This window comes from Chelonoidis abingdonii, chromosome 4 (assembly GCF_003597395.2).
Source record: "Chelonoidis abingdonii isolate Lonesome George chromosome 4, CheloAbing_2.0, whole genome shotgun sequence".
Classification (NCBI taxonomy): domain Eukaryota; kingdom Metazoa; phylum Chordata; order Testudines; family Testudinidae; genus Chelonoidis; species Chelonoidis abingdonii.
Window position 1 is genome coordinate 123818623 of NC_133772.1, and position 26385 is coordinate 123845007.

Here is a 26385-nt window from a genome sequence, read left to right on the forward strand (position 1 = left end):
TTTGTTTTGACTGTGTCTTCAGCTCTTCAGTATTCACAGTATATGATTGGTCCCCAAAAAAGCATAGTGTTGTTTCTGTTCCCTGATTGGATGACTGAACTTTTTATAAGCAAAAAAGGGGAAACCAAAGAGACTCCAAAAGGCACATGTCCGGTGCAGACTTTTGTGAGAGCACAAAGTCACCAGAGCTTAATTTGTAACTTGGCTGAGCCCTGGCACCTCTCTTCATGGTGGGCTGCAGTCCGGGCACCTCTTCTGTCGGTGTGTGCAAGGTCATGCTATGCAGAGAATTCCAATTTGTGAAACAAAATGGCATCCTCTATGCAGTGTGACCTTACACGTACAGTGCATGCAAGGTCATACTGTGTGAAGGAAGCCATTTTGTGTGCCCTGGCACGTCTCTCTTTACAAATTAAGCACTGAAATTCACACCTGTATTGCAAGACATTTTTGCTTTCCAAAAGATGTTTGCAAATAATTTCTTTGATAAGCTATTCACAGAAGAAGGGTCGATGAAAGAATGTTCATATTTTTTTTATTAAAATGATGAAACATTTACACCTTCGGTTCTACAGTGTAAGTACTGTGGCCTCAAGCCTACATGAGAAGGGAGGTAACTGAGTGAGTGAGCTCTAGATGGCATCTACTGAGAGCAAGAGAAGCTGACTCAGCGAGGCAGTACCTCATTTACATATTAACTATGGGTAGTTTGGGGACACTGGGGTATAATTTGACCAAGTTTTGTTCTTGGAGCCCATATTTTTGAGATTATCTTGTTAGGAACTCACTGGGCAAAGCCTGGACAATGACTGGGCATGGGGTCACCCTAATGAAAACTGACGTTTGTCGAGGTGGGGTAAGAGTCACTGGACAGAGCCGGAGGGCAAGGAAAGAGGAAATGGTGTATTGCTGGGAACCTCTCTCTGAGTGGTAGGGACTTGGATAAGTTTTTAAGACCCTTGATCTCCTTGTATTTAAAAATCTGAGCTAAGAGATGTAGTGGCTTTATGTAAGCCAAAGCTCACCAGAAGTTCCAGTTTTCTAGCTAATGGCAAGCAGAAGTGAGAGACCAGCAGCAGTTTTGATCACCTGAGCCTCAGGCAGAACAAAGGAGCAGTTGGACTCACCACAAGCCACAGCTCCTAACAGGAGAGCAGCAGACTGAGTAGCAGCATGAGAGCAGTCACATGCACTACAGTGGGAGCAGAGGAATTCAGAGCAATAGTCTATGTCAGCCTAGTGGACTCTGGCAAGGCTCCTCAGTCCTAGCTGCTGAAATCAATATAGCAGGAGAGGTGGCAGAGCCCCAGAGCAATCTACAAAACAAGGAGCCTGATTTTCCTGGACCCTTGGAACCGCAAACTGTGAGTAAGGAAGTTGGGGACCTATGAACTGAGAGTGGGAGGCTGGGAGATAGAACAAACTGCTTCAACCAGTCAGGGTCCAAGTGCCTGGGACTGAGACTTATGCTCGCTGAGGTAAATGGTGGTCGTAAATTGTAAATATTTGTCCCCATTCAACCTGGCCTTTCCCTCCCCCATATACAGTTTGTTTGTCTAAACCTCTGTGCTCGTGCCATGAGTACAGATTTGCCTAGCAAATGTGCCCAGAGTGGTTATAGGTTCCCAGGGGTGGGCAGTACTGGATTTACTATGGTGCCAGGCCCATGTTCCAAAGGGGCCCTGGCCCGGCCTGCTCTTCTCTGCCCCCTGCCCACCGCTCTCTCCTGCAGGGGCAGTGGGCTGAAGCTTGGTCCTGCCAGCTCCTGCTGGAGCAGCGCAGGCTCCGCTGGCAGCCAAGCTCCCCGCTCCCCCGCCTGTTCCCTGGAGCATGCCTTGTTCCTGCCTTTCCCCCTTCCAGCAGTTCCCCTGCTGCCTAACAGCTGTTCGCCCATGCGAGGGAGGGGGAGGAGACGGAGAAGAGGCAGGGGCGAGGCCTTGGGGAAGGGGGTGGAATCAGGGCATACTGCCTCTAGCCCCCTGCCATGAGCACCCACACGACCCCAGCCCTCTGCCCTGACTCCTGCACCCCACCCACATCCCCACCCCCATCCTGAGCACCAAACGGGAGCGCCTGCACCCCCTTCCCGCATTCCCACCTGCACCCTCGCACCAAATGAGAGCTGCCCCAGGTAAGCGCTCCACACCCCAACCTCTTACCCCAACCCTGAGCCCCCTTCCAAACCCTAGCATCTGGCCAGACCCTGCACCCCAACCCCCAGCCTGCTCCTACACCGTAACTCCCTCCCAGACCTTGCAACCCCACCCTCAGCTCAGTGCAGAGAAAGACAAAGAAAATGGGCTAAAACCAGGAAGAAGGTAGATACTTGCTTTATATTTAACCCCTCCCCAGCCCTCCTGCACTTGCAGTTTACTCCCGGCCTCTCCTTTGCTCCAGGGACCAACCCTAGCTCCAGCCCCACTGTGCTTTTGCCCGCAGCCCCTGCCTTACTCCAGTCAGCAGGGACTAATCCTCCCCCCATACCCCACTGTGCTCATCTTGCCCCTGGCCCCTGCCTCACTCCAGCTGGGGACCAATCCTTCCCCCACACCATACCCCGCTGTCAGGGTGGATAAAAATCAATGACTTTTTTTTAAAAAAAAAATCAAAAAATCAGATTTTTATTTAAATTGGATTTTTGAGGGAAAAACCTGTCTAAAGATAGTTTTAATTAAGATACATTATATCTCATCATGAAATAGGGATTATAAATTCTAATTCTACAGTATGAGAAAATATATTCATGTAATGTTTAAGAAAAGTTTTGTAAATGAGTTCCAATAGTTCATGGTTTAGGGACCCAGTCTTACGGGGCTGCAGGGGTTCCTTTATAGATTATTTAGGTTAATCATTCTATCTATCCCATGGGACTCAGTGCTCAGTCTAGAAGATACCATCAGAGATGCTTCCTTTTGCAGTTCTCAAACTGAGGATTTGTGTCTCCAGAGGTAACATGCTTGTTAACAGCAAAAATGTTTTTAAATAAATATATAGAGGTGAGAAATAACAGACCTCAACCCTATTGTCCCTCTGCAAATTTGTATACACAGAGTCAATCCCTTACCTATCTCTAAAAGTGCAAAGTTTCAAAAAGTTCAATGAATAGAAGATTGTTGGGGGGGAATAGATTTGGACAAGGAAAAGAACTCTGGAGATAAATGTGAGAAGCGAGGGACATATGCATTTTTGTTAAAATATTATGTTTGCTGTTGAAGAAAAAAATCCAGAATACTTAATGTTGTTGTTTTAGTAAAATAAAACAATTTAAATGTCTGTCCAGTGATGCTCTCTTCCTAATACAGCCTGGCAAGAAAATCCTCCAAATATTAATGATTAAAGTTTTCAAAATAAATCACTGTTTAAAAATATATAGCGTGTACCTTCTAAAAAATGAAACCTACATCTATCTCTGAGTTGTGAAGAATATGTATTAAGGTTATAACAACCAACAAGAATGCACTTTTATGTAGAAATCCATGATTAAATCAAGTCTTCCTGACTAGTGATTTAAATTAAATCCACCCTGTCTGCTGTGCTCTTGCCCCAGCCCCTTCATTCCCCTAGGGGGCCCACAAATATGTTTGGTCCAGGCCCACAAAAAATTAATCTGGCCGTGGGGGTGGGGAGGTCTGTAAAATAAATATCTGGCCCTTGCTGCTGCTAACACCATTAGCAGAGGGGTTAAAACAGTATATCCAGCCCTCCTACATAGCCAGCCAGAATGAGGATTACGTTTTATTCTTGGATTCATCCTGAAATGCTTGATATTAATTTCTGATAACCAGCATCACAAGCTGTTTCTTTTCCCTCACAGTTACTGGGTTTATTTTTGTATCATATATTTGTTTGACTGTCTGGATTATCAAACAGCGAGGGCACAAGAATATTCCTAGATTAATGGAATAATAGAATTTAAGGCCAGAAGGAACCTTTAGATTATCTAGTCTGATTTCCTATATATAACACGCCAGAGAATTTCATTGTTAGTCCTGTATTGAACCCAGTAACTTGGTTTTGACAGTGTCTATCTTCCCGAAAGGCATCCAGTCTTGAATATGTGTGTGCATAATGGTATATCGTGGCACAGAGTGTGTGAAATCACCTTGAACAATTTAAGAATTATTAAATTATCTATAACAACATCTATGCATTATTCATAAATAAAATAGTACGGGAACTTTAAGAAATAACTGCAGCATCTGAAGAGAAAAGATCTGTTCTTTACTGTAAGTTAACCTATCATTTAGATTTTGCTTGGAAAGCTTTTGTTTTTTGATACTACCAGTTATTCTTTGAAGCTGTTAGCAAGTTCCATTCTTGAACACTGGCATTATCACAACATCAGATCCAGATGCTGCACTTATTCAGCTTGTACTCTGCGCTATAAAATCTCTGGTTCCTGTGAATAAAGGTAAAATTAAATACTCTTTATCAACAATCATTATATAATGCCTTAGCTATTTTTTTAATTTGGTATCTTAATGAACTATCAATAGAACCATGGGCTCTATTCTCAGCTGGCATAATTCACTGTCACTCCATTGGTTATATTGATTTACTCCAGGTGAAGATCTGTCCTTAGGAACGCTAAGAAAATGAAGGATTTAGTGTAGCATTTCTCCAAATTATTGCCTCCCAGTTTATAATTCATGTATAACACATGTATAGTCTGGGGCGTAAACAGAAATGAGCTTCCTGTCATATACCACAAAAAATTAAATGCACACCATATTCATAGAAGTGGCACAATTCATGGAGCGGTAGAATTAAAACTTAGTTCCCATTCAGGAATATGAGAAATGACACCACATAGTCATGCAGAAGTCAGATTCCTATCATGGTTCTTCATATTATTTTTAGCCTTGAGTTCTGTCAGTGATGTGTCCTAGATACCTTGTCAGTTCTTGTACTAAGCAAGTTTGACAGCAGCAGACTAGAGCAAGCTCTAAGGGTCATGCTCTTGGGTTCTTCTTCGTTTAGGGTAAGTTGCCCACCTTGCTGAATCTAGAGGAATACAAATGAATTCTTATTAATAAAGCTAAAGGATTGTATCCTTTGTATGATGCTATATGAGAAGACAGGAGAATTGGAAAAACCTAATACATCTGCTCTGATTTATGTCTTTGTGGACAACGGTGTCTCCTTCTTGGAGGTTTTATTCTTTGAAAGATATTTATTTTAGCAAAGAATCTCATGTTGTCAGAAGACTTTTAAATGGATTAAATACAGTTGCTGGGGTTTTGTGATTAGTATTGTGATAATTCATACTCTTTTACTTTTCTAAAGTGCATTTCTTTTTTCTTTGGAACCCTGTAAGTAGTGTAGGTGTCAGGGTTGGGACATTTGCTGAATGACCACAGACAAAAGAAATTGCCTAGCTTGGGAATGTGCACTGAAGATGCAGAGTGCAGACTACTCTTATTATTATAATATAGCAACTGAACCCTGGCACAATCTGCCAGATCTATAGTTAGAGCTGCCCTATAAGGAACTGCCAGACCTGGAGTGGATCACAACTGTGAGTGCCAGCCTGAGGGCAGACTGCCAATTAGCAGGGCAGACACCCCAAACTGATGGTGTGTTCTGTGATTCGATTTCACCACCCCAGTAACAAGTGTGAACTCCTGAAGCACTATAACAGTCTTACCCTGGAGTCACAAACAGTCCCCTGGGGCAGTCCAGTCTGTCTTGGCACCCAGGCAAGCTGAACTTAGTGATAGTTCGTAGCCATAAACCAAAGAACACAAAAGATTCAGGTTACTGACAGTCCCAAGACACCAGTCACTTACCGCATATCAGTTTGTATTTCAGATCTCCAACCAAAGGCAATGCTTGTAGCCAATCCTATAGTAAGCTAACTAAGGATTTATTAACTAGGAAAAGGAAATGAGAGTTATTTACAGGTTAAAACAGACTATATAAAAATTCCCCTCTCACCCCTATGGGTGGTATGTGTCTTCCTCAACCTCGGGTCCTCTACCAGAGGCCTGGGAGTTTGAGGGTTCTGCGCAGTATCTTAGCTGTTCCTAGCACTGCACACTTCTGGACAGAGAGTTCTGATGTTGTTCCTGGGATCTGTTGGAGCCACCACCCAGCTTAGGAGTCACAGCCCGGAGTGCTCCTACACCACTGGGACCACTTTGGCCTTCCACTTTCCACATCCTCTCTTGTTCCTCTTTCGAGGCCTTGGTACTTCTCCACTTCTCATATTCCTTCTTCCTGATGTTCGGTCACTCTTGGCACTGCTATATCATCCCACAGCTGTCTCTGGTCCTTGTCTATTACAACGGCTGTCTGGTTGACTGGCCAGTACCCTGCCTCGTCCATCTGGATCTGGAAGTCCACAGAATTTAGCCCTGCTTAATTCTCACAACCTTCTTGAATCTCCCATCTGGTCTTGGGAGGGTCTCAGCCATACGCTTGCAGAAATGTTCCCTGTACACAATGCCAGTCACTTGTTGTGCCGTTCAGGGGTGCTGTTCCCTGCTGCATCTTCCATCCCTGCCACTATGTGTTGGACTTCCTCTGAGGCCTCCTCTGCACCGTCCGTGGCGAAGGGTCCTCTCTAGTGTGGTAGACCTGCTCCAATGGATACTGGTGCTCAATGCTTGTTCCTGGCGCTATGATCAGTGCCTCATGTGCTGTCTTTAGTCCAGCCCTTTCCAGCCACTGGTAGATTCCCAATATCAAGCCACCTCAGCTTTCTGTCGATGGTACATCCCATGCAGGTCTTGTCTTGCCATGGCACTTCTTCTTCTTAGTCTTCCCCCCATGGTCTGCTGCTCGCTCCAGGCACTTCTCTCAGCAGCTATCTTGGGGTCGCCATCTTACTGATGTATCCTGGATAGTTTGCCGGTTTCGTCCAGGACAGGCGCTTTGACACTCACAAAGCCTCGCCCGCCTTCTTCGGCTTGTATACAGTCCTGGTGTTGACTCTTTGGGTGGAAACCTCCGTGCATTGTGAGAGCTTCAGAGTCTTCAATCGGCAGCCTCCATGTCCTTCCTTTGGCAAGCTCACTAATAACCGCAGGTATCTGATGACCAGCGGGCGTATCTGTTGATGGCGTGGATCTTGTTCTTGACATCCACGAGCCTGGCTCTTCCTCCAGGACCTGTCTTATCCGTTGGTATACTATGGATGTTGCTGTTCTCCCTGCCCTCCTCATCGTGGCCTTCCATGTGACTGTGGCGAAACGCCAAGGTACTTGTATGCTGGTCGTATTCTGCATGTGGACACCAAGTCGTAGTTCACCCCATCTAGTCTACGACTACCTTCCTTCTCTTCACTACCATCGCCCCCCTTCTCCCGTCGCACGATGACATCAAGATATCATCAACTGTAATCTCTGGTATAGTTGTGATTAGTGATCCAATGTCTCGTTCATGGGGACTCTAGCATACAGCTTGATGTCATACCATGGTAGAGGAAGGTGGTTGATGGTAGTTCCACTCCTCGAACCCTGTCCCGTATCCCAGTCCTTGTGATTATCTGGCTGAGGGGTTTAAGCTATACAGAAGCAGCGGGACAGTGCATCACCTTGGATATAAAATGCCGCACTTGATGGCACACTTGTGCAAGCTGCCTTGAGTTTGACTTCCAGTGGTTGTCTTCCATAGTCCCATTGAGTTCTGGAGAAGGAAGGATCCCTTATTAGTGCCTGTTGACTTTGTATAGCACAGACATTCACAGATCCGCCGTGCGCCAATTGACTCGTAGGCTTTCCCGTAGTCAAACTCCAATGGCTGTGCTCAGAATTGGTCTGTTAGACCTTGAGTGGACTGCTCTATAATATGGAGCAACTGGTGTTGTTCCCAATGCCCCTATGCTGAGCTGTGCTCATGCTAACTGGCCATACGGTCCCTGTAGCTGGGCGGCTATGATGCTGATAGAACTTTCTAATGTTGGTTGGGAGGTCAGTTTTGGCCGGCTTTGTTCCACCCTTGCAGGGGTCTTCTCATGATCAGAACTGTCCTTCCCTTTGATATTGACAGTTTGGGTGAGAGCCTGGCTGCTAGAGCTGATTATTCATTCACACTGTCTGCTATGCATTCATTCGGCACTGCTGTTAGTTTTCTTTAGCCAGTAGGTGTGGAATCATGCTGGTCCAGGTGCTGCAAGTCTTACATGTTCTTAGACCCGCTGCTGTGATTTCATCTACTGTGATGGTGATGGTTTCTGTTCTGAGATTGCTGTGGCTCTGTTCTCAGGTCCTGCAGCCACTTTGCCTGCGTGTTATGAGTCTTCTGCTTTCTCCCAGTACTGTTTCAGTTTCTGGTGCCTGCTGCTGCAAGTACCTTGGATGATTTCTTTGGAGAACAGGCATTTTACTTATTTGGCCTTGCTTGCTCTGTGTATCTCCTAGACTGGTAGCCAGGTCTGTGAGCCTTTGTGTAGCAAGTCTCTAAGGAGCTAAATGGAGTCCAGGGGCCTTGTATTTTGTTCAGGTAGCCCGATTTTATCTAATCTCTACACCCCTTCGTAGTCCCCACGCTGACTAACTTCTCCTCCGAGTTTGCCTTGATCTTATCGGCTGCCACACTCTATTTTCCCAGGTGGGCACGATACTGTTGTTCTTCTAGATGTCAAGCCAAGCATTCCAGGCATTACAGAGCTGTAAGCGTATATCAGTTACATTGATTTGAGTTATGGTGGTAGTAGGGATTGTCTGAGGGCCTGTTTGCATCTTCTAACTACTAGCTGATGGTAACTTCTCCACACTGAGCCTTGTAATGATCTCACAGGACTTGACTGTAGCTAGTTTCTCCATGATCTTATGCCTATATGACTGCTGTGCTCTGCAATGGAGGGGTGTGGAGTGAATTTCAGCTTCAGGTGTGGCGTGCACATCCACTCTGTTCTTACAGGTCTTCTTGAGTCTGGGATGTAATGTGGAGTTGGTCTATCTCAAGCTGTGAGAGCAGCTTCCTCTTTACTATGTTGAAGCGTTGGGTAATTAGCTGTTTCTCAGTAAGTGTGGATGTAGGTCTTTTGTCCATCCATAGTCCCCTCATACATCCCCTCTCATTAGGTCTACTGTTGTAGTAGCATTCCATGTTCTCTTGTCTCATCCATGAATGGTTTGTTCCAGTAGCCCACTTATCATCAGATTGTCCTGTTTCCTCAACATCTGGCACGGACCTTGTTAATCCGGGTGATGTCCAAGCCAGCATGACTCTCCTAGTTCGTGTCACTCTCATATTTGAGGTAGGCAGGTGAAGCATTAGGGGGTCTTTTGCCCAAGGACCCCTACTGGAAGGTTGGTACCCTGGTCTCTCATATGAAAGGGTGGCACTCTTACCCACTACACTATTCAGTCACTAGTGTGTGTGTGTGTGTGTGTGTGTGTACACACACACACACACACACACACACACACACACTTTTAAAAGATGATAGCATTGTAGTAATGTCAGTTCTGAATGTCTAGTGTGTGTGTGTGTGTATATATATATATATATACACACACACACACTTTTAAAAGATGATAGCATTGTAGTAATGTCAGTTCTGAATGTCTTTTAGGGCTAACCCAGGTTGACCCTGGGGATCTCTTCTTCAGTTTCTTAGCTCCAGCCTTGTGAGCATCCAAACAGCAAAGAGAGGAAAATTTTCTTGTGTCCCTGTTTTAGTCCCTTGTTCCAGCATTCAAACTGATGGATGGACTTTCTTGCAAGTATCACCTTCATGGGTGTGAGAGGGCCATTAACCAAGTCTTTGTATTGTGATGTTCCACAATGGCCCGTTTAGTTTTTGATAGTCCTCCTTGATGGGCAGTGGACCACTCCTCCTGTCTGGGCTCACAGGTTCAGAGCAGGCATTTTTACAATTATAAAGCAATACTTACAAATCCCCTTATAGCAGGGATACAGACATTACAAGTGAAATGAATGCATGCAGCAACTTACAAACGTTCCATAGAGTTTAAACACTAAACGCATTCTTCTAACACCTATCTTGAACAATATGAATGTACGGGTGTGCTGGTCTAGTTTCCAGGTATGAATTTGTCATTGCTAAGCTGACACCTACAGCCTTGGCAAGAACAGGCACCTGGTCTGCCAGCATCACAGGGGGTTTCCAAGGACATCACTCATCCTTTGACTTTGAAAAGTCCCTTTCTAGTTCCTCTGAGCATTCTAAATTGAGGCGTTGTTTAGCCACCCCTCCCTCCCCCCGCACATCACAAACCCTTGAGTTAATCATGGTGACTCCTAGCTGCTCCTTGAATCTACAGTCATAATGAAATAAAGGAAAGTGATATTTGGATAATTGTGAACCAACACCACTGCCAGGACCTTCTCACTCCTCAGTCTTGTGTAGAATTAGAGTTTCATAGCATATTCTTGAATGCCATCTATGGCCCTTTATCTATTAACATCCATAAATCTTCTCTATGATTATAAAAGTGAGAGAGGAAGATGTCTTTTATTGAGCACTCCTCGAGCCCCATATGTTACGTTTCCTGCTTAATACTGAGAAATTGTGAATTATTCAATATTTCCATTCCTAAAATCCAGTTTCATAAAATGTCTAATTCAAGCTTAATTTCTTTCTGTAGTTCTGCAAATACATGTGACTTTTTAATGTGTACCATGTAACAATTGTGTTTCCCCTTCCTCTTGACAAAAGAGAGGATGTGAGTCGTTTCCAAATGCACAGAGCAAGGGGTGAATAAGAGAAGTAACTCACCTCACCTACAGAATAAGGAAGAACAGGTCATTTCTGAAAAAGCCATTAGAGAATTAACCTGGTAAATAAGCCAGTGCTGAGGGGGTTTTTAGAGTATGAGACATCTAAATACGGCAAGTTAAAGTACTATGAGCATCGGGGCTTCAGCATGGGTATTGGTCTATTAGCCTAGGTTTCTAGGCCTCATTCTGCAACCCTGACTCATGTAATTAGTCCCATTGACATCATAGGACTGAGGGTTGCAGGTTTGGCCATGAGTTCTTGAGACTGACTTTAAATAGGTGCTGTTGATTTTTATTTTTTTGTTTTTAAGGCTTTAACTGAGTTGGCCCTGGATGTATTGTCTTCAAAGGTATCTGCACTTTGGCACCATCCGCTTTAGGGACCTCACCCTCGGGTGTTTAGAGTGACAGGTGCTGGAACCTTTGTGGCAGTGTCCTCTAGGCTGTGAAAATCATTCTCCCCTTGAAATCTAGATCAGCAACTTCTGCCTCACACATGAAATCTTTCTCTTCCTAAGGTGTTTTCTTTAGTACCTTCTCCTCCACTCAGACAGATGCACCTAAATCTCCCATTATTTTTATTTGAATCCTCCCTGGTTGTGTTTTTCTTTGTTTTTGAGACTGGTCTTTTATTTATTTCTATAATGTGTATTTCACGTTGCTCTGATGAGGATGTTCTTTATAGTGTCCCAAGTACCTTGAGGAGGACAGTGCTTTACAAACAATATTGGGCCCTCTCACTCCCTACTGCAATAAAACCCTTGGGAAAGGGGGTACAGGGTAGGGAATCTCCACTAGGTTGTTTTAATTTTCTTGATGGAGGTTTGTCCCCTGTCATTCTGTTGGGAGGCAGGGTTTGCCCCTCTCTGGAACAGACCACAGGGCGAACCCACAAATCCTGGCAAGTGATCACCCAGAGACAAAGATCTTCCCCACAGAGTCCCTGTACCTGTGATCAGGTTCTGTACCCCAGGTGTTTCCTCTCCTGCCCCCAACTTTGCTCACTGGCAGAGCTCCAGCAGCTGATGACTGACCCAGGATGCCCCCTTTAAAAGCGAATCCCCAGAGAAGTAGGGCCCAGTGGAAAGATAACCCAGCCTAAAATGTGTATTCAACTCATAAAATCACGCTGAAGAACTCCAAACACATAATGCAGGTGGCCCATTGGATGTGGTCTGAACAAGAACAGTGGGCCTGATCATGTAATACTTACTCACCTAAGCAACCCGCTGGAAGTCACACTAATGAATAAAACCCAAACACCCTCCTTCCAAAGTACATGTAACGTGGTGGTTGTGCTGTTATAAAGAGGATGGTGATCAGTTGTTCTGTATGTCCCCTGAGGGTAGGACAAGAAATAATGGGCTTAATCTACAGCAAGAGAGATTTAGGTCAAATATTAGGAAAAATTTTGCAACTATAAGCTATCGACATCAGTGAGTTTACTCTAAAGGTATATTTGGCCCACTAACTTACTGTGTGTAAAACTTACTTCAGCAATTGGGGCTTTTTTTTTTTTTTTAATTACTGCTCTAGTAGAAAAATGCTGAGGTTTAAGCCAAAATATTGCCTGATGTAACTCCATTGACTTCAGTGAGATTACACCTGGGTTGAATTTGAGCATAATTGAAATTCTTAAACAAATTTAACAAAAGCAAACAACTTTGATATTATAAATGGAAATAAGATGTCCCAGATTATCCAAACATAGTATTATTTGTAAAGAGATGCAGTGCTGTAGGTACCATGCACCAAAACCTTGGCTTATAGAAGGCTGTGTATATCTATATAGTAGGTTATGCTAGTATCTTGACTTATAAACAGCAGTTGTACTTCAGTGTACACAAAACAGTTCTGCAGCAAAGCCGAAAAGGATACATAATACACCCTGATAGGAAAAGTGCTGAAAATTACTGCCTTCAGAAGACATTTAGGAGCAATCACTTAATATTCTCCCAAAACTTGCAGAGATGTTGACAAAGCGATCCAGTATCAAAGCATAGGTCCTGGTCGGACCAATCAGAGTTTTGTATCCACCATTGATCATAGAGATAGGCCCAATTCATGAAGTTGAGAGCTAGATCCAGATTCCAACTTCTCCAGAAGTGGAGGAGAAAGGATGAGATTTCAGAGATCAAACTTTGGACCACTCCACTCTGGACCCATCTCTGGTTTAGGCTCATGTCAGGACCACCCAGAGGATTCAGGGGGCCTTGGGCAAAGCGGGGAAGCTGCGGCGCTTGTACTCACCCGGCGGCGGTCTGAGTCTTTGGCGGCATTTTGGCCGTGGGGGGCCCTTCAGTTGCGCCGTGTCTTCGGCAGCACTGAAGGGCCCTCCGCTGCCGAAATGCCACCAAAGACCTGGACTGCTACTGGGCCAGGGCCTAGGGCAAATTGCCCCACTTGCCCTCCCCTCTGGGCGGCCCTGGCTCAGGTACTTGTTCCCACAAACAGATGGGTATTACTACTAGAAGCAGCTGTGAAAGCAAGCAGCACTGATGAGTCAAAACACCAATTCACGTAGCTGAAGGAGCTCCTGGAATAAGGAAGTTCAGAAGACTGGAGATCAGTTAGGCAAAAGGAAGAGACAAAGAACAGTGGAGCAGGGAAGCTGGTCCAACAGCTGAGCTTCTGCAACTGATTTCCTTAGCTGCACTATTTCAAGCGGATATGCTTTCTAATGCATCACAGCCAGCTAACTTAAACCAACTACCAAGTTATTTGAGCTATTTCCTGAGTCCTCCTTTCCAAGCACCAGTGAAAAGAAAACACTGTGATTATGGACTGCTGTCATTTGAACTAAGTGATATGAGGAAAGTTTAAGATGAACTAATGGTGGCTTTGCATGTACTGTGAGGTGCTTTGTAGCAATGGCTCTGAACCTTTCCGGACCACTGTACCCCTTTCAGGAATCTGATTTGTCTTGCATACCCCTAAGTTACACCTCACTTAAAATCTACTTGCTCACAAAATCAGACATAACAATACAGAAGTGTCACTGTACACTATTGCTGAAAATTGCTGACTTTCTCATTTTTGCATTATACATATAAAATACATCAACTGGAATATAAATATTACATTTCAGTGTATAATATATAGAGCAGTATAAACATGTCATTGTCTGTATGAAATTTTAGTTTGTACCGACTTCACTAGTGCTTTTTGTGTAGCATGTTGTAAAATTAAGCAAATATCTAGATGAGTTGTTGTACCCCCAGAAGACCTGTGTGTGCCCCCAGGGTACACATAGCCTGGTTGAGAACCATTGCTCTGTAGTGTGTAAGTAACACTGGCCAACAGCTTGTAGTTTTAAAAAAAGTCTGCATATTTTATACAAAGATATGCAATAGGGTGGGATAGACACATCTGAGGGGGAGGAAGGGGCTCTGTATATTGCCTGTAAGCTCAGATATAAGTAAAAATGACAGCTGTGATCATATCCTCTAATCAATGAGAGGTGAAGGCCGTGTGCATACAGTCACATCTCATCCACATGGATATGGGGCTCAACTGCCTCAGAGGCTGAGTCTCCATTTCCCCCAGCCTTGCACAGGGTGTGCCAGGGTTCATAATGGGCACTGAGCAGGGCAGGGGAAGAGAGAGCAGTCTGAATATGAATTAAAATAAATAATACCTACATTGTTGTTAGATGTTCTGTATTGGTTCAAATTTCCACAAGCCACTTCTAGTGGAACTGTCTGCTGTGCTTTGCTTGCACCAGTAGAAAAACTAAAGGTCACCTTGGTAATCAATGGCAGATCCCTCTGATTTACTTTGTTTACATTTTTTTCTAGTGCATATAGTGTTAAGGTTGCCAGGCATCCGGTTTTCGACTGGAGAACCTGGTTAAAAAGAGCCCCTGGAGGATCCGGTTGGCACCGCCGACCAGGCCGTTAAAAGTCCAGTCGGCAACGCAGCAGGGGCCTGTGGCTAAGGCAGGCTCCCCGTCTGCCCTGGGTCTGCGCAGCTCCCAGAAGCAGCCACCAGGTCTCTGCAGCTCCTAGATGCATGGGTAACTAGGGAGGCTCTGCATGCTGTCCTGACCCCAAGGGCTGGCTCCACAGCTCCCACTGGCCAGGAACTATGAATGATGGGAGCTGTGGGGGCAGTGCCTGCAGGCATGAGGTCAGTGCGCAGAGTCTCCCTGGCCACCTATGCGCCTAGGGGCTGCAGGGACCTGTGACCACTTCCTGGGAGCCGTGGTAAGTGCTGCGGGGAGCCTGCATCCCAAACCTTCTCCTGCAGCCCGACCCTCTGTCCCAGCCCAAAGTTCCCTCCGACACCCAAACTCCTGCCTGGAGTCTGCACCCTGCAACCCCCACCCCAACACCCCAACCCACTCTCCCAGCCTGGGCCCCCTTCTGCATGCCAAACCCCTCATCTCTGGCCCCACCACAGAGCCTCCATCCCCAGCCAGAGTCCTCACACACACACACCTTCATCCCACCCCCCCTACCCCAGCCCAGAGCCCTCTCTTGCACCCTGAACCCCTCATTTCTGGCCCCACCCAGAGCACACACCCCCAGCCCAGATCCCATACCCCCCACATGCCAACCCCCTGCCCCAGTCCAGAGTCCTCTCCTGCACCCCAAAACCCTCAACCCCAGCCCCACCTCAGAGGCCGTACCCCCTGCTGGAGCCCTTACACTCCTCCTGCACCCCAACCCCCTGCCCTAGCCTGATGAAAGTGAGTTAGGGTGGGGGAGAGCGAGCAAAGGGGCGGGGGGATGGAGCGAGCAGGGGCGGGGTCTCAGAGAAGAGATGAGTCAGGGGCGGGGCCTCAGGGAAGGGGCAGGGCAGGGGTGTTTGGTTTTGTACGATTAGAAAGTTGGCAACCCTAAGGGTTATTCTGGCATCTATAGCAGCTCTGGAGACTGACCTCCTCACACTCTGAAAAAGATAGGCCTCTGGTAAGAGTGAAGGAATACTTCAGTCTCCATGACCCATTCACTCCTTAGGGCTTGTCCACATAGTGCATTAGTCTGCACCAGAGGGGTGTAAATTCTAGTGTACACTAGCATGTTGCGCATTAACTGGCTCATGTAGGCCCTGCAGGCATGCACTAAAAGTTCCCTAGAGTGCATTATTGTAATCCTGTTTCACACAGTGCTAATTTAATCACTGAGTGGCCACTTGAACTGATGATCTTTGTAATGTGACTATTTGTCTAGCAGGATTGCCAGCTCTTGCAATTTTAGCATGAAGCTTGTGATGTCTTTTTTTTAAAGCACCAGCTGATGGAATCAATAAATTACATGAAACTTAGCTTTCATTTTTTTTTTAAATAAGTCCCTAACCCTCAGATTAGGGTTGCCAGCTGTCTGGTTTTCTACCAGAACGCCCAGTCAAAAAGGGACCCTGGTGGCTCCAGTCAGCACTGCTGACCGGACCATTAAAAGTCCTTCGGCAGCACAGGGGGGCTAAGGCAGGCTCTCTGCCTGCCCTGGCTCTGTGTGGCTTCCAGAAATGGCCGGCATGTCCCTAGGTGTAGGGGTGGCCAGGGAGGTTCCGCACGCCCTGAGTACTGGCTCCGCAGTTCCCATTGGCCAGGAAACCCAGGGACATGCTGGCCACTTCCAGGATCCACCTAAGGTAAGCACTGCCCAGAGCCCACATCCTCTCCTGCACCCCAAACCTCTCATCCCTGGCCCTACGCCAGAGCCTGTACCCCTAGCTGGAATCTTCACTCCCTCCCACAACCAAACTCCCTCCTGGAGCCTGAACCCCACACCCCCTACTGCACCCCAATCCCCTCATCCCTGACCCCACCCCAGAGTCCACACCCCCAGCTGGAGCCCTCACCTCCTCCTGCATCCTTACCCCTTGCCCCAACCCAGTGAAAATGTGTGAGGGTGGGGAAGAGCGAGCAAGAGAGGGAGGAGGATAGGAGTGAGTGGGGGAGGGTCCTTGGAGAAGGGGCGGGGCAAAGGTGTTCGGTTTTTGGCAATCAGAAAGTTGGCTGCTCCACCTCAGGTTCACAGTGAAAAGCTTGTAAATGTGGCCTGAGAGTTTCCTAAAGGCTGAGAAACAAAAACACAAGGTAAAAGAAACTCAAATATATAATTTTTGGCGACTATCTGCTTAGAAAGAATTTGACCTATCAGTTTATGGGAGAAGAAGGAAATCCAAATTATCAAATGGGTCTGGACTGAAAGAATCCATCATTCTACTGAAAAACAAGCTCTCTGAAGAGAATACAGGTGTTCTGAGCATGACTCTCACCTCTAACATGAAGTCTTTTAGGATTGCTGCAGTCAGAGATAAAATGGCCTTTTAGATCACGTCCATCCCTGTGACTGATCAGGAAGAGCGAGAGGTTCATAAACTGGTGGAATATTTGGGAAAAGCAAACAGGCATAGGAACAATCATCAGTGTCTCTCTCTCTCTTTCTTTCTCTCTCTCTCTCTCTTTGTCTAGGAATAACATTTATAACAGGACATCAGACTTAAGTTTAACATAGGGGGAAATAAATAAATAACCAAATCAGAAGAACTTCCCAGCTTAAGATTCACTCCACTACTATGACCCTGGCCATGGACTGTGACCGTTCCAAAGGTGTCTCCCTCTTCTATCTACAAGTTTCTCCTGAATATAGGAGCCCATGCTCAGATCTGTCTAAACAAGGATATGGGTGCACTTTTCCAATTGAATTAGCTCATTTGAGTGAGCTTAATTTTTTTTAAAAGTCCATTAACACCCATGTAGACAAGTTTCACACATTTAAAGTCATGTGGCCTTGTTGCAGGCTCCCACCTAGGATACAACGTGACCTGCTAGCAGCACTGAATGGATGTTAAACTGTGCACCTTTTCCTCCCTTGTAGGCAGGCCCCTGGAGTTAACTGCTTGCACAATTGGGACTATGTAGGGGAGGGATAGCTCAGTGGTTTGAGCATTGGCCTGCTAAACCCAGGGTTGTGAGCTCAATCCTTGAGGGGGCCATTTAGGAAACTAGGGTAAAAATCTGTCTGGGGATTGGTCCTGCTTTGACCAAGGGGTTGGACTACATGACCTCCTGAGGTCCCTTCTGGCCTTGATATTCTATGAACTCCATCAAGGCATCTATCTGATATTACATACAAGGCACCCTGTATTGTAGTCTGTTCTTCAGAATCTCCAAGATGGCATTGTTCTTTTTAATGGCCACTGTCACCAAGACCACCAGCCTCTCTCATATGGCAACTCTGCAGCTTTAACCATTAGACAAAAGACTACTTAATAATGTAAACCTCTTTATGATAAGCCATGAATACAGAAACAAAGCAAAAGGCTATTTATATCTGATTTCCGTCAAATAACGTAAAGGCTAAACCTGACCTCGTAGAGAAGAACGATTAATTATTTTTTTAAATAAACATTGCTGTCATTCAACAATAAATGATACCAACAGACAATTACCATGGTGACCACCCCAGTGCACTATGTGGTGACAAAACCACTATCCACTGTTATGAGCTTTTAGATTATGCCAGGGACCGGACCAGACTGCGGCCAGCCCCAAGATCAGAAGTTTAAAGTCACTTATGTCTCCACCTCTGCTGCACTAATGGCTTCTCTCCACAGCAAATCAGAGTGTGAACATACAACAATCGCCTCACTACGCACCAACTGGCTGTGTGGACCCTGCTAGCATGCACGCAAAGTAGTGCACTTTGATGTACTACAGTTTTAAATGGGAGTTCATCAAAACGCACTAGGGAACTTTTAGTGGATGGTAGCAGGGTCCACGTAGCATGTTAGTGCATGGCAGGCTAGTGCGCTGTAGATTAACACCTAATACCAAACACTGACTCCCTGTGGAGACACACCCTGACTGTATCTTGTCCAGAGCTGAAGATCCAGGGTGAAATCCAGGCCCCAGTTGAAGTCAATGGCTAAAGTTCCATTGACTTCATTAGGGTCAAGATTTCACCCTTACCCTGTTTCTTTTCCACAGCTCCCACAAAATAAATCTATATAGGTGAGCCGTGGCAGAATTTCAGATTAAATATGTTAAGCATACAGCTTGGGGTTTTTTGAATGATTTTCTGTGTATCCTAAAACTTAAAAACATCCCCCCAGAAATTCAGGGAGTGGAAAAGGGGTTTTGAGGTCTGTGTTACAATTTGGACATCTCTAATTTATAAGAGAAATGATTGTCCCGAATGCATTCAGTGCACTGAAACATTGCATCCTTGGTGCCTTTTGCAATCCTGGTAACCATGAACCTCCACATAGGGTGAAGATACCTGAATCCGATCTCGCTTACACAGGTTTTGCACCAATCTAACTCCATTGGGTGAAATCCTGGCCCCCATGGAACCAATAGCAAAACTCCCATTGAGTTCAATGGGCCCGGGATTTCACCCATTACTTTCAGTGAAATTATTCTTGATTTACACTAGTGCACATAAAAGGAGAATGAAGCCCAAGTCGTTTAATGAAAAAAATGGTGTACTGTGTAGATGTTCCATTGTTTTACAGAATAACAACACGCGCGGACAGGCGGGGAGCAGCTAGTTAGAATGTCACTTGAAATGAGAGAATCTCAAAATGGAAATTTTACCTTCTATTCAACATTAGCCAAGGCATTCCACATCTGCATAACCCTGCATGCATTGTAATACACTGCTGCTATTCATAGTGGAGAGGAAAAGGAAGATTCATTCTAAATACTTTTAGTAGGTGATGCTATGGTAAATGTGGCAATATTTCTCTACTGCTGGGCTGTTATAAATATGTTGGTGCTCCATGTGTCACTTTGCTATTATGGAAGGAAATTCTGAATCAGACAATCAAACAAAAGATTGCCATCTAAGACTGTTCTAAAACTGATTATGCTACCCTGTCTGAACCGTATTCAATGCGTTGTGTATCCAAATTGCACTGAATTATATGACTCAAAAGCTCACTATGAAGCCTCTAAAATTCAATAATCTGGGGTGCATTGACATCCTATAATATAATTATTACTAAATGCTATGAGTCCTATGTAGTATGTTAGAATTCCATCTCTCTCTCTCTCTCTCTCTCTCTCTCTCTCTCTCTCTCACACACACACACACACACACACACACACACACACACACACACACACACACACACACAGTATTTGTAAGATTGTAGCATTCATCTATGTATAGTGGGGATGCTGAGTGCCATTGAACCCCCTGTAAACCCTGTGTATGATGGAAACCGCTTCAAGCCAGGGGGTGCAGCTTCACCCTGGCACCCCTAGTTCCAGCACCTATGCAGTGGTCATAGCATTCACTAGTAGCCCAAGGTGGATATAAATATATATAGTTGATATAGAGGTTTTGGCCATTATTGTTTGTATTGCTACAATAATGGCCAAAACCTCTGGAATTACGTAAGTATTTTGCACTATTACTGCAAAACGCTCTAGTATATATTTCTGTGATGGAGGAAGCCTTAAAGAATCTTTGCAACAAAAATTTATACTCTCTGTAATCATTTAAAAACAAATCTCTCCAATTGTAAAATACATAGAGAAAAGCATATACAGAAAGGCAGAAATATACTGACACGGTATGGTTGCCAACTTTGTAATCACACAAAACTGAACACCCTTTCTCAACCCCTGTCCTGCCCCTTCCCTGAGGCCCCGCCCCCACTTGCTCCATCCCTCCTCCCTCTGTTGCTCACTCTTCCCCACCCTTGCTCACTTTCACTGGGATGGGGTAGGGGGTTAGGGTGCAAGAGGAGGTTGGGGTGCGGGCTCCAGGAGAGAGTTTGGGTGTGGGAGGGGGATCAGGGCTGGGACAGGGAGTTAGGGTGCAGGAGGGAGTGTGGGGTGCAGCATGCACTGGGCAGGGGATTGAGGCGTGGGTGGGGGTTCAGGATGCAGGCCCCAGCCAGGCGGCACTTACCTCAGGTGGCTTCTGATCTGCAGCGCAGTGGGGCTAAGGCAGGTTCCCCGTCTGCCCAGGCTCTGCACGGCTCCTGGAAGCAGCCATCATGTCCAGCTCCCAGATACAGAGGCGGTCAGCTGGCTCTGCATGGTGCGTGCTGCCCGTGCCCGCAGGCAGCCAATGGGAGATGTGGAGCTGGCGCTCGGGGCAGAGCTTCCTTGATTGTCCCTCCACCTAGGGGCCGCAAGGACAAGCCGGCCACTAGGAGGAGGCATGTGGAGCCAGGGCAGGCACAGAACCTGCCTTAACCCTGCTGCACCGCCAACTGGACTTTTAACGGCCCAGTCAGCAATCCGGACCAGAGCCGACAGGGTCCCTTTTTGACCAGGCGTTCCCATCGAATCCCAGACTCCTGGCAACCCTATGAGACACACATACAGCAGAAAAATAATTATTTGCATTTTTAACTTCAAAATGCTTTTCCCATCCAGACAAATACACATGTAGATGTGGGGAGAGAAACATGCAAATGAGAACAGCCACATATATGTTCCAAAACTTCCATCTGTCAGTGACAGATTTAACTAGAACAAAGTGTTTTTCATCCCACTGTTTCTATTATCATTATAATACATTGACTTCCTCTAAATTAACTAATATTAAGTTAAGCAGGGAATCCAAGTGATGACTAGGAAACCACTTAGGCTCAGATGAGTGAGCATCAAACCCATCCAACTTTTTCCCCACAGGGCTCAGTGAGAGCAGTCGCTGAATACTTTTCTTTTTTCTCATCAGTACTGTACCTGGAAGGATCTGTTCTAGTGTTTGAGGACATCTTCAAACTGGTAGCGTTCTACTGTGTCAGTAGGTAAGTTGGACTCCTTGAGTTCACAGAGGGATTGGTTCATGCATGGCTGAGGGTAACACCATGGCCTGAACTGGTTTTTGCTCTTGTGGTGGTGTTTCTATATTTGACGTGAAGGCGTGCATAGGACAGAAGGAAGGCCAGCTTGGTCTATAATATGCACGTTTCCTGTGTAAACTAATGTCATATTTAAGAGCATGCAGAGTAACCAATTCTTAAATGATCTTTCTGCTTTCCTTATGTGCACAGCTTCAATTGCAGAGTAAGGGGCAAGGTTTTGTTGTCAGGGTAACTCCATTGACTTCAGTATTTCACGCGGGTAACAAAGAGCAATATCTGGCCTTAGAAATGCAAATGTTGTTCTTCCTCCTTTTAAAAGAGGAAGATGGGATGACAGAGGGGAGAATATTGTCACTGAGAATTAATTTGAGATTGGACCACATTGTGAAGTTCTGGCCCAGATTTAAATTCATACTTCCCTAGATTTTGGAGTTCAGACCATTATGCAGAGAGGCCCAGTCACAAGATTTAGGTCCAGGTCTGAGACCAGAGCCAAACTTCCCCAGTGTTTAGGGATAGGATGCTTACACACTGTGTTCCCATTTCTAAAAGCTCTGCTACACTTTTGGCTTTCAGACTCTAGTTATTATTACAGAGCTGTCCTTAGTCATTGCAAACATAACTCCCATCGACTTCACAGACAATCCAGGAAGTTTTTGGAAAGTGTAGGGGACAATTTCCTGGTGCAAGTGCTGGAGGAACCAACTAGGGGCAGAGCTTTTCCTGCTGCTGCTTACAAACTGGGAAGAATTAGTAGGGAAAGCAAAAGTGGATGGGAACCTGGGAAGCAGTGACCATGAGATGGTTGAGTTCAGGATCCTGACACAAGGAAGAAGGGAGAATAGCAGAATACAGACCCTGGACTTCAGAAAAGCAGACTTTGACTCCCTCAGGGGACTGACGGGCAGGATCCCCTGGGAGAATAACATGAGGGGGAAAGGCGTCCAGCAGAGCTGGCTGTATTTTAAAGAATCCTTATTGCAGTTGCAGGAACAAACCATCCCGATGTGTAGAAAGAATAGTAAATATGGCAGGCGACCAGCTTAGCTTAACAGTGAAATCCTTGCTAATCTTAAATGCAAAAAAGAAGCTTACAAGAAGTGGAAGATTGGAAAAATGACCAGGGAGGAGTATAAAAATATTGCTCAGGCATGCAGGAGTGAAATCAGGAAGGCCAAATAACACTTGGAGTTGCAGCTAGCAAGGGATGTTAAGAGCGATATATGAATAATCGCATAAGGGACTGTATTTCAGGCTATCTGATCACTTTGTAGCTTAAGCAACAAGATATGCACACGGTCAACTCACGTGAACAATGTGTTGCTTCTCCCTTATACTGAATGAGTGGGACTGGGGCAAGGCCCTGAAGTGGACAGAGAATGTGGAAAAAGCTAAGTACTCCATGCTTAAGTGCTTGCCTCTGTCTCTCACACAAATGCGGTCAAGCTTCGCAGCTTACTGTACATGGGTCTACGCACAGTATACGTCCGCCCAGGCAGGCTGACGCTAAACACCTCTGTGGAGAAGAACCGTTGGTTCAGCACAGACTATTCTGGAGAAAAGGCTGGTACGTTTAGCACACACAAACGTCCTCACTTGCGGGCCATTTTGCCAAGTCTCGGGAATAAAGGAGATTGGCAGATGTGACATGGGTGTCACCGATGCACTGTGGCCATTATCCATTTTGAAACCCCTACCTCACGGCTTGGTTGGCGATATCCAGACGCACCCGCAATCCTGTGAATGACGTGGAAAAGGCCTAATCCTTGTATGGCCCATATCTTTAAAAAACGTGGAACGATGGAGCGATCTGGGAAACCTACAGGCCAGTCAAGCCGCACCTCAGCTCCTGACAAATTCAATGAGCAAGGCCTCAAGGAATCAATTCTGAAGCACGAGTAGGCAAAGGAAATGAATCAGGAACAGTCACATGGATTCATCCAACGGGGAAGTCATGCCTGACTCAACTTTCTAATGGGCTTCTGTGACACAATAACTTGGCCTCTGTGGCTGGGGGTTGAAATTTGCCAGTGGAATGTGTTGACTTTAGCAATAGCTTTCTGACTGTGGGAAACAATGAGTACTGCGCAGTACGGTTTGATCTTTTCCAGCCAAGATCAAAGTGACTACAGGCTTGGAGCCACGCGGTGATAGGAGTTCGTGTGCTCAAGGTGTATTCTCCTCGATTCTTCATTCCGGTCAAGGGTAAGGGGCCTAGGCAGAGACAGGTGCATCCTAAGAGGTGAACTGCCTGGTTGCGGAGATGGTGTCATCAGGCCAGGAGGGGCAGTTTGGCTTCCTCGACGCACGGATCTGACTGTTCCAGAAGGAGGACTGCTAGGTGGACGATGGGACTCCACCTGTCCCCAACGCCCGAACCGGGCGAGATGATCACCTGTTTGGACCGTAACGACTTGCTTCCAACTAAACCGTAGAGGATGCGGCTTCTATACAAACTAGGTTCGGAATTGGGCGGAGAGTGACCAGATAGCCCAAATTGTAAGTCTCAAACGCAGGAAACCTTGGGTTGGAGGTAAGGGGAATGGAACTCTAGGAGAATGTGGGGTTTTGTTAATGGCAGGGAGAAACATAGGAGAAAAGTAATTGGAACTGGAAGGTGTGGAGAATCAGAATCATTGCCTTAAGTGTCCCTAAAATGAAGCCCTATAATCTGAGGGTGTGTAGGAAAAATAGGAAGAAAATCTCTTTCTGTTCCGCGCTATTTGTATCCACCTTAAAAATTACCCCATGGGTACCTTTTCTTTGTGGGCTTATTTTCCCCTGTAGCTCTCCCTAATGGCTCTGTTCATTTTTCCTCACCTCGATATAAGGGGGCTCATTGGAACTCTCGGTTAAGGGCAATGTATTGATTCCACAACTTCCAGTTCCAATTACTTTCTCTTTCTCCCTGCCATTACAACCCACATTCTCCAGGTTACACCCTCCTCCAGTGCCAGGTTTCCTCTCTTTGAGACTATGATCCCCTTGTGGGTTTGGTCAACCCTCACTTCCCTCGAACTAGTTAGAAGCCCTCCTCCCTAGGTTAGCAAGTCGATCGTCCAAAAATGCTCTTCCTCCTGACGGTGGAACGTCATCTCCCCTAGCAGTGTCCTGCCTTCCTGGAACAGTAGTCCGTGGTCGAAGGAAGCAAGCCTCCTGATGAAGCACCATCCGCACCAGGCATTCCACCTCTGAGGAAGTACCTGTCTCTGCCTAGGCCCTACCTCTTGACCGGAAGAATCGGGAGAATACACCTGAGCATACCGACTGGCTTCAACCCCGGCTCCAGAGCCCGTAGTCAACTTTGATCTGCTGAAGATCCCTCTCTGCAGTATTCCATTGGTTCCAATCAAAAGCTTTGCTTAAAGTCAACACATCCACGCTTTCCTCCAGCCACAGAGGGCCGTTATCTTGTCACAGAAGGCAATTAGGGTTAGATCAGGCATGACTTTTCCCCTGGTGAATCCATGTTACTGTTCTGATCATTTCCTTGGCGCTCCGGGCTTCCAGATATGATTCCTTGAGGACCTGCGCATCGATTTTCCGGGATGCAGGTGCGGCTGACTGGCTGTGTTTCCAGAGCCCCATCTCCCTTTTTTAAGATGGGACTACTAGCCTTTTTCAGTCATCGAGATCTCTCTGGATCGCCACAGTTTTCAAGATAGATGCCCAATGGCCTCTGCAATCAGCATCTGCAACTCCTTTCAGTTGGATCTGGCCAGATGGATTGTGCTCTGTCCAGCTTTTCTTAAGAGTACTGGAACCACTTCCTTTCTCGCACAGGAGGGAATGGTACCTTCCTAATATACTTGTGCTGGCATGCAGAAGTCTGGGACTGACCTCTATTTGTGAGAACAGAGCAATAAAAAGCATGGGACATTATTTTCCACATTCTCTGTCACTCTTGCCTCCCTCATTTCAGTAAGGGCCCACCTTTTCCTTGGACTTCTGTTTGTTTCTAAGAATACCTGAAGAAACCTTCTTGTTACTCTTAAGCATGCCTTCGCTAGCTCCAACTCAATGTGTTATTTGGCTTCCTGCTTTCACTCCTGCATGGCGCTGAGCAAATATTTTTTATACTCCTCCCTGGTCTTTTCCATCTTCCACTCTTTCAAGCTTCTTTTTTGGCATTTAATGATTAGAAGGTTTGCGACTGTTAAGCTAGCTGGTCGCCTGCCATATTTAACATTCTTTCGACACATCGGGATGGTTGTTCCTGCAACTGAATTAAGGATCTTTGAAAATACCAGCCAGCTCTGCGGACGCCTTTCCCCCAGTTATTCTCCAGGGAAATCTCTGCCCCCCGCCCGTCATAGCCAATCCCTTGAGGGGAGAGTCAAGTTGCTTTTCCTGAAGTCAGGGTCGGTGATTCGCGGATGCTCCTCTTCGTGGTTCCTAGGATCCTGACTCAACCAATCTCAGTCCTGCGTCAGGTTCCATCCACTTTTGCTTCCTAACTAATTCTACCCAGTTGAAGAGCAGCAGGAAAACCTCTGCCCTAGTTGGTTTCCTCCAGCATTGCACGGAAATTGTCCCTTACACTTTCAAACTCTCGGATGTCCTTGAAGTCGATTAGGAGTTATGTTGCATATGACTAGGAAGCTCTGTAATATCAGTAGAGTCTGAAAGCCAAAATGTAGCGAGCTTTTAGAATGGGAACTACAGTGTGGTAACATCCACCCTAAACACTGGGGGAAGTTTGGCCTGGTTAACACGGACCTAAAATCTTGTGATGGGTACCGCTCGGCATAAGGTCTGAACTCAAAATCTAGGGAAGTAATGAATTTAAATCTGGGCAGACTTACAAGGTGTCAATCAGAATTAATCTCATGACAATATTCCCCCTCTGTCATCCCATTGTCGTAAAAGGAGGAAGAACAGCATTGCATTTAAAGCGCCAGATATTGCTAGCTC

The 26385-nt window shown here is 45.9% G+C and overlaps 1 protein-coding gene across 1 annotated transcript in view; it reads left to right on the forward strand.

The window, feature by feature from the left end:
* The window catches only part of RIN3 (Ras and Rab interactor 3), a 104516-nt gene that overhangs the window by 32540 nt on the left and 45591 nt on the right, over window positions 1-26385 (forward strand). The window contains exon 4 of the mRNA XM_032777432.2: window positions 21342-21414. Coding sequence (XP_032633323.1) covers window positions 21342-21414 — 73 coding nt within the window. The remainder of the gene's footprint in view (window positions 1-21341; window positions 21415-26385) is intronic.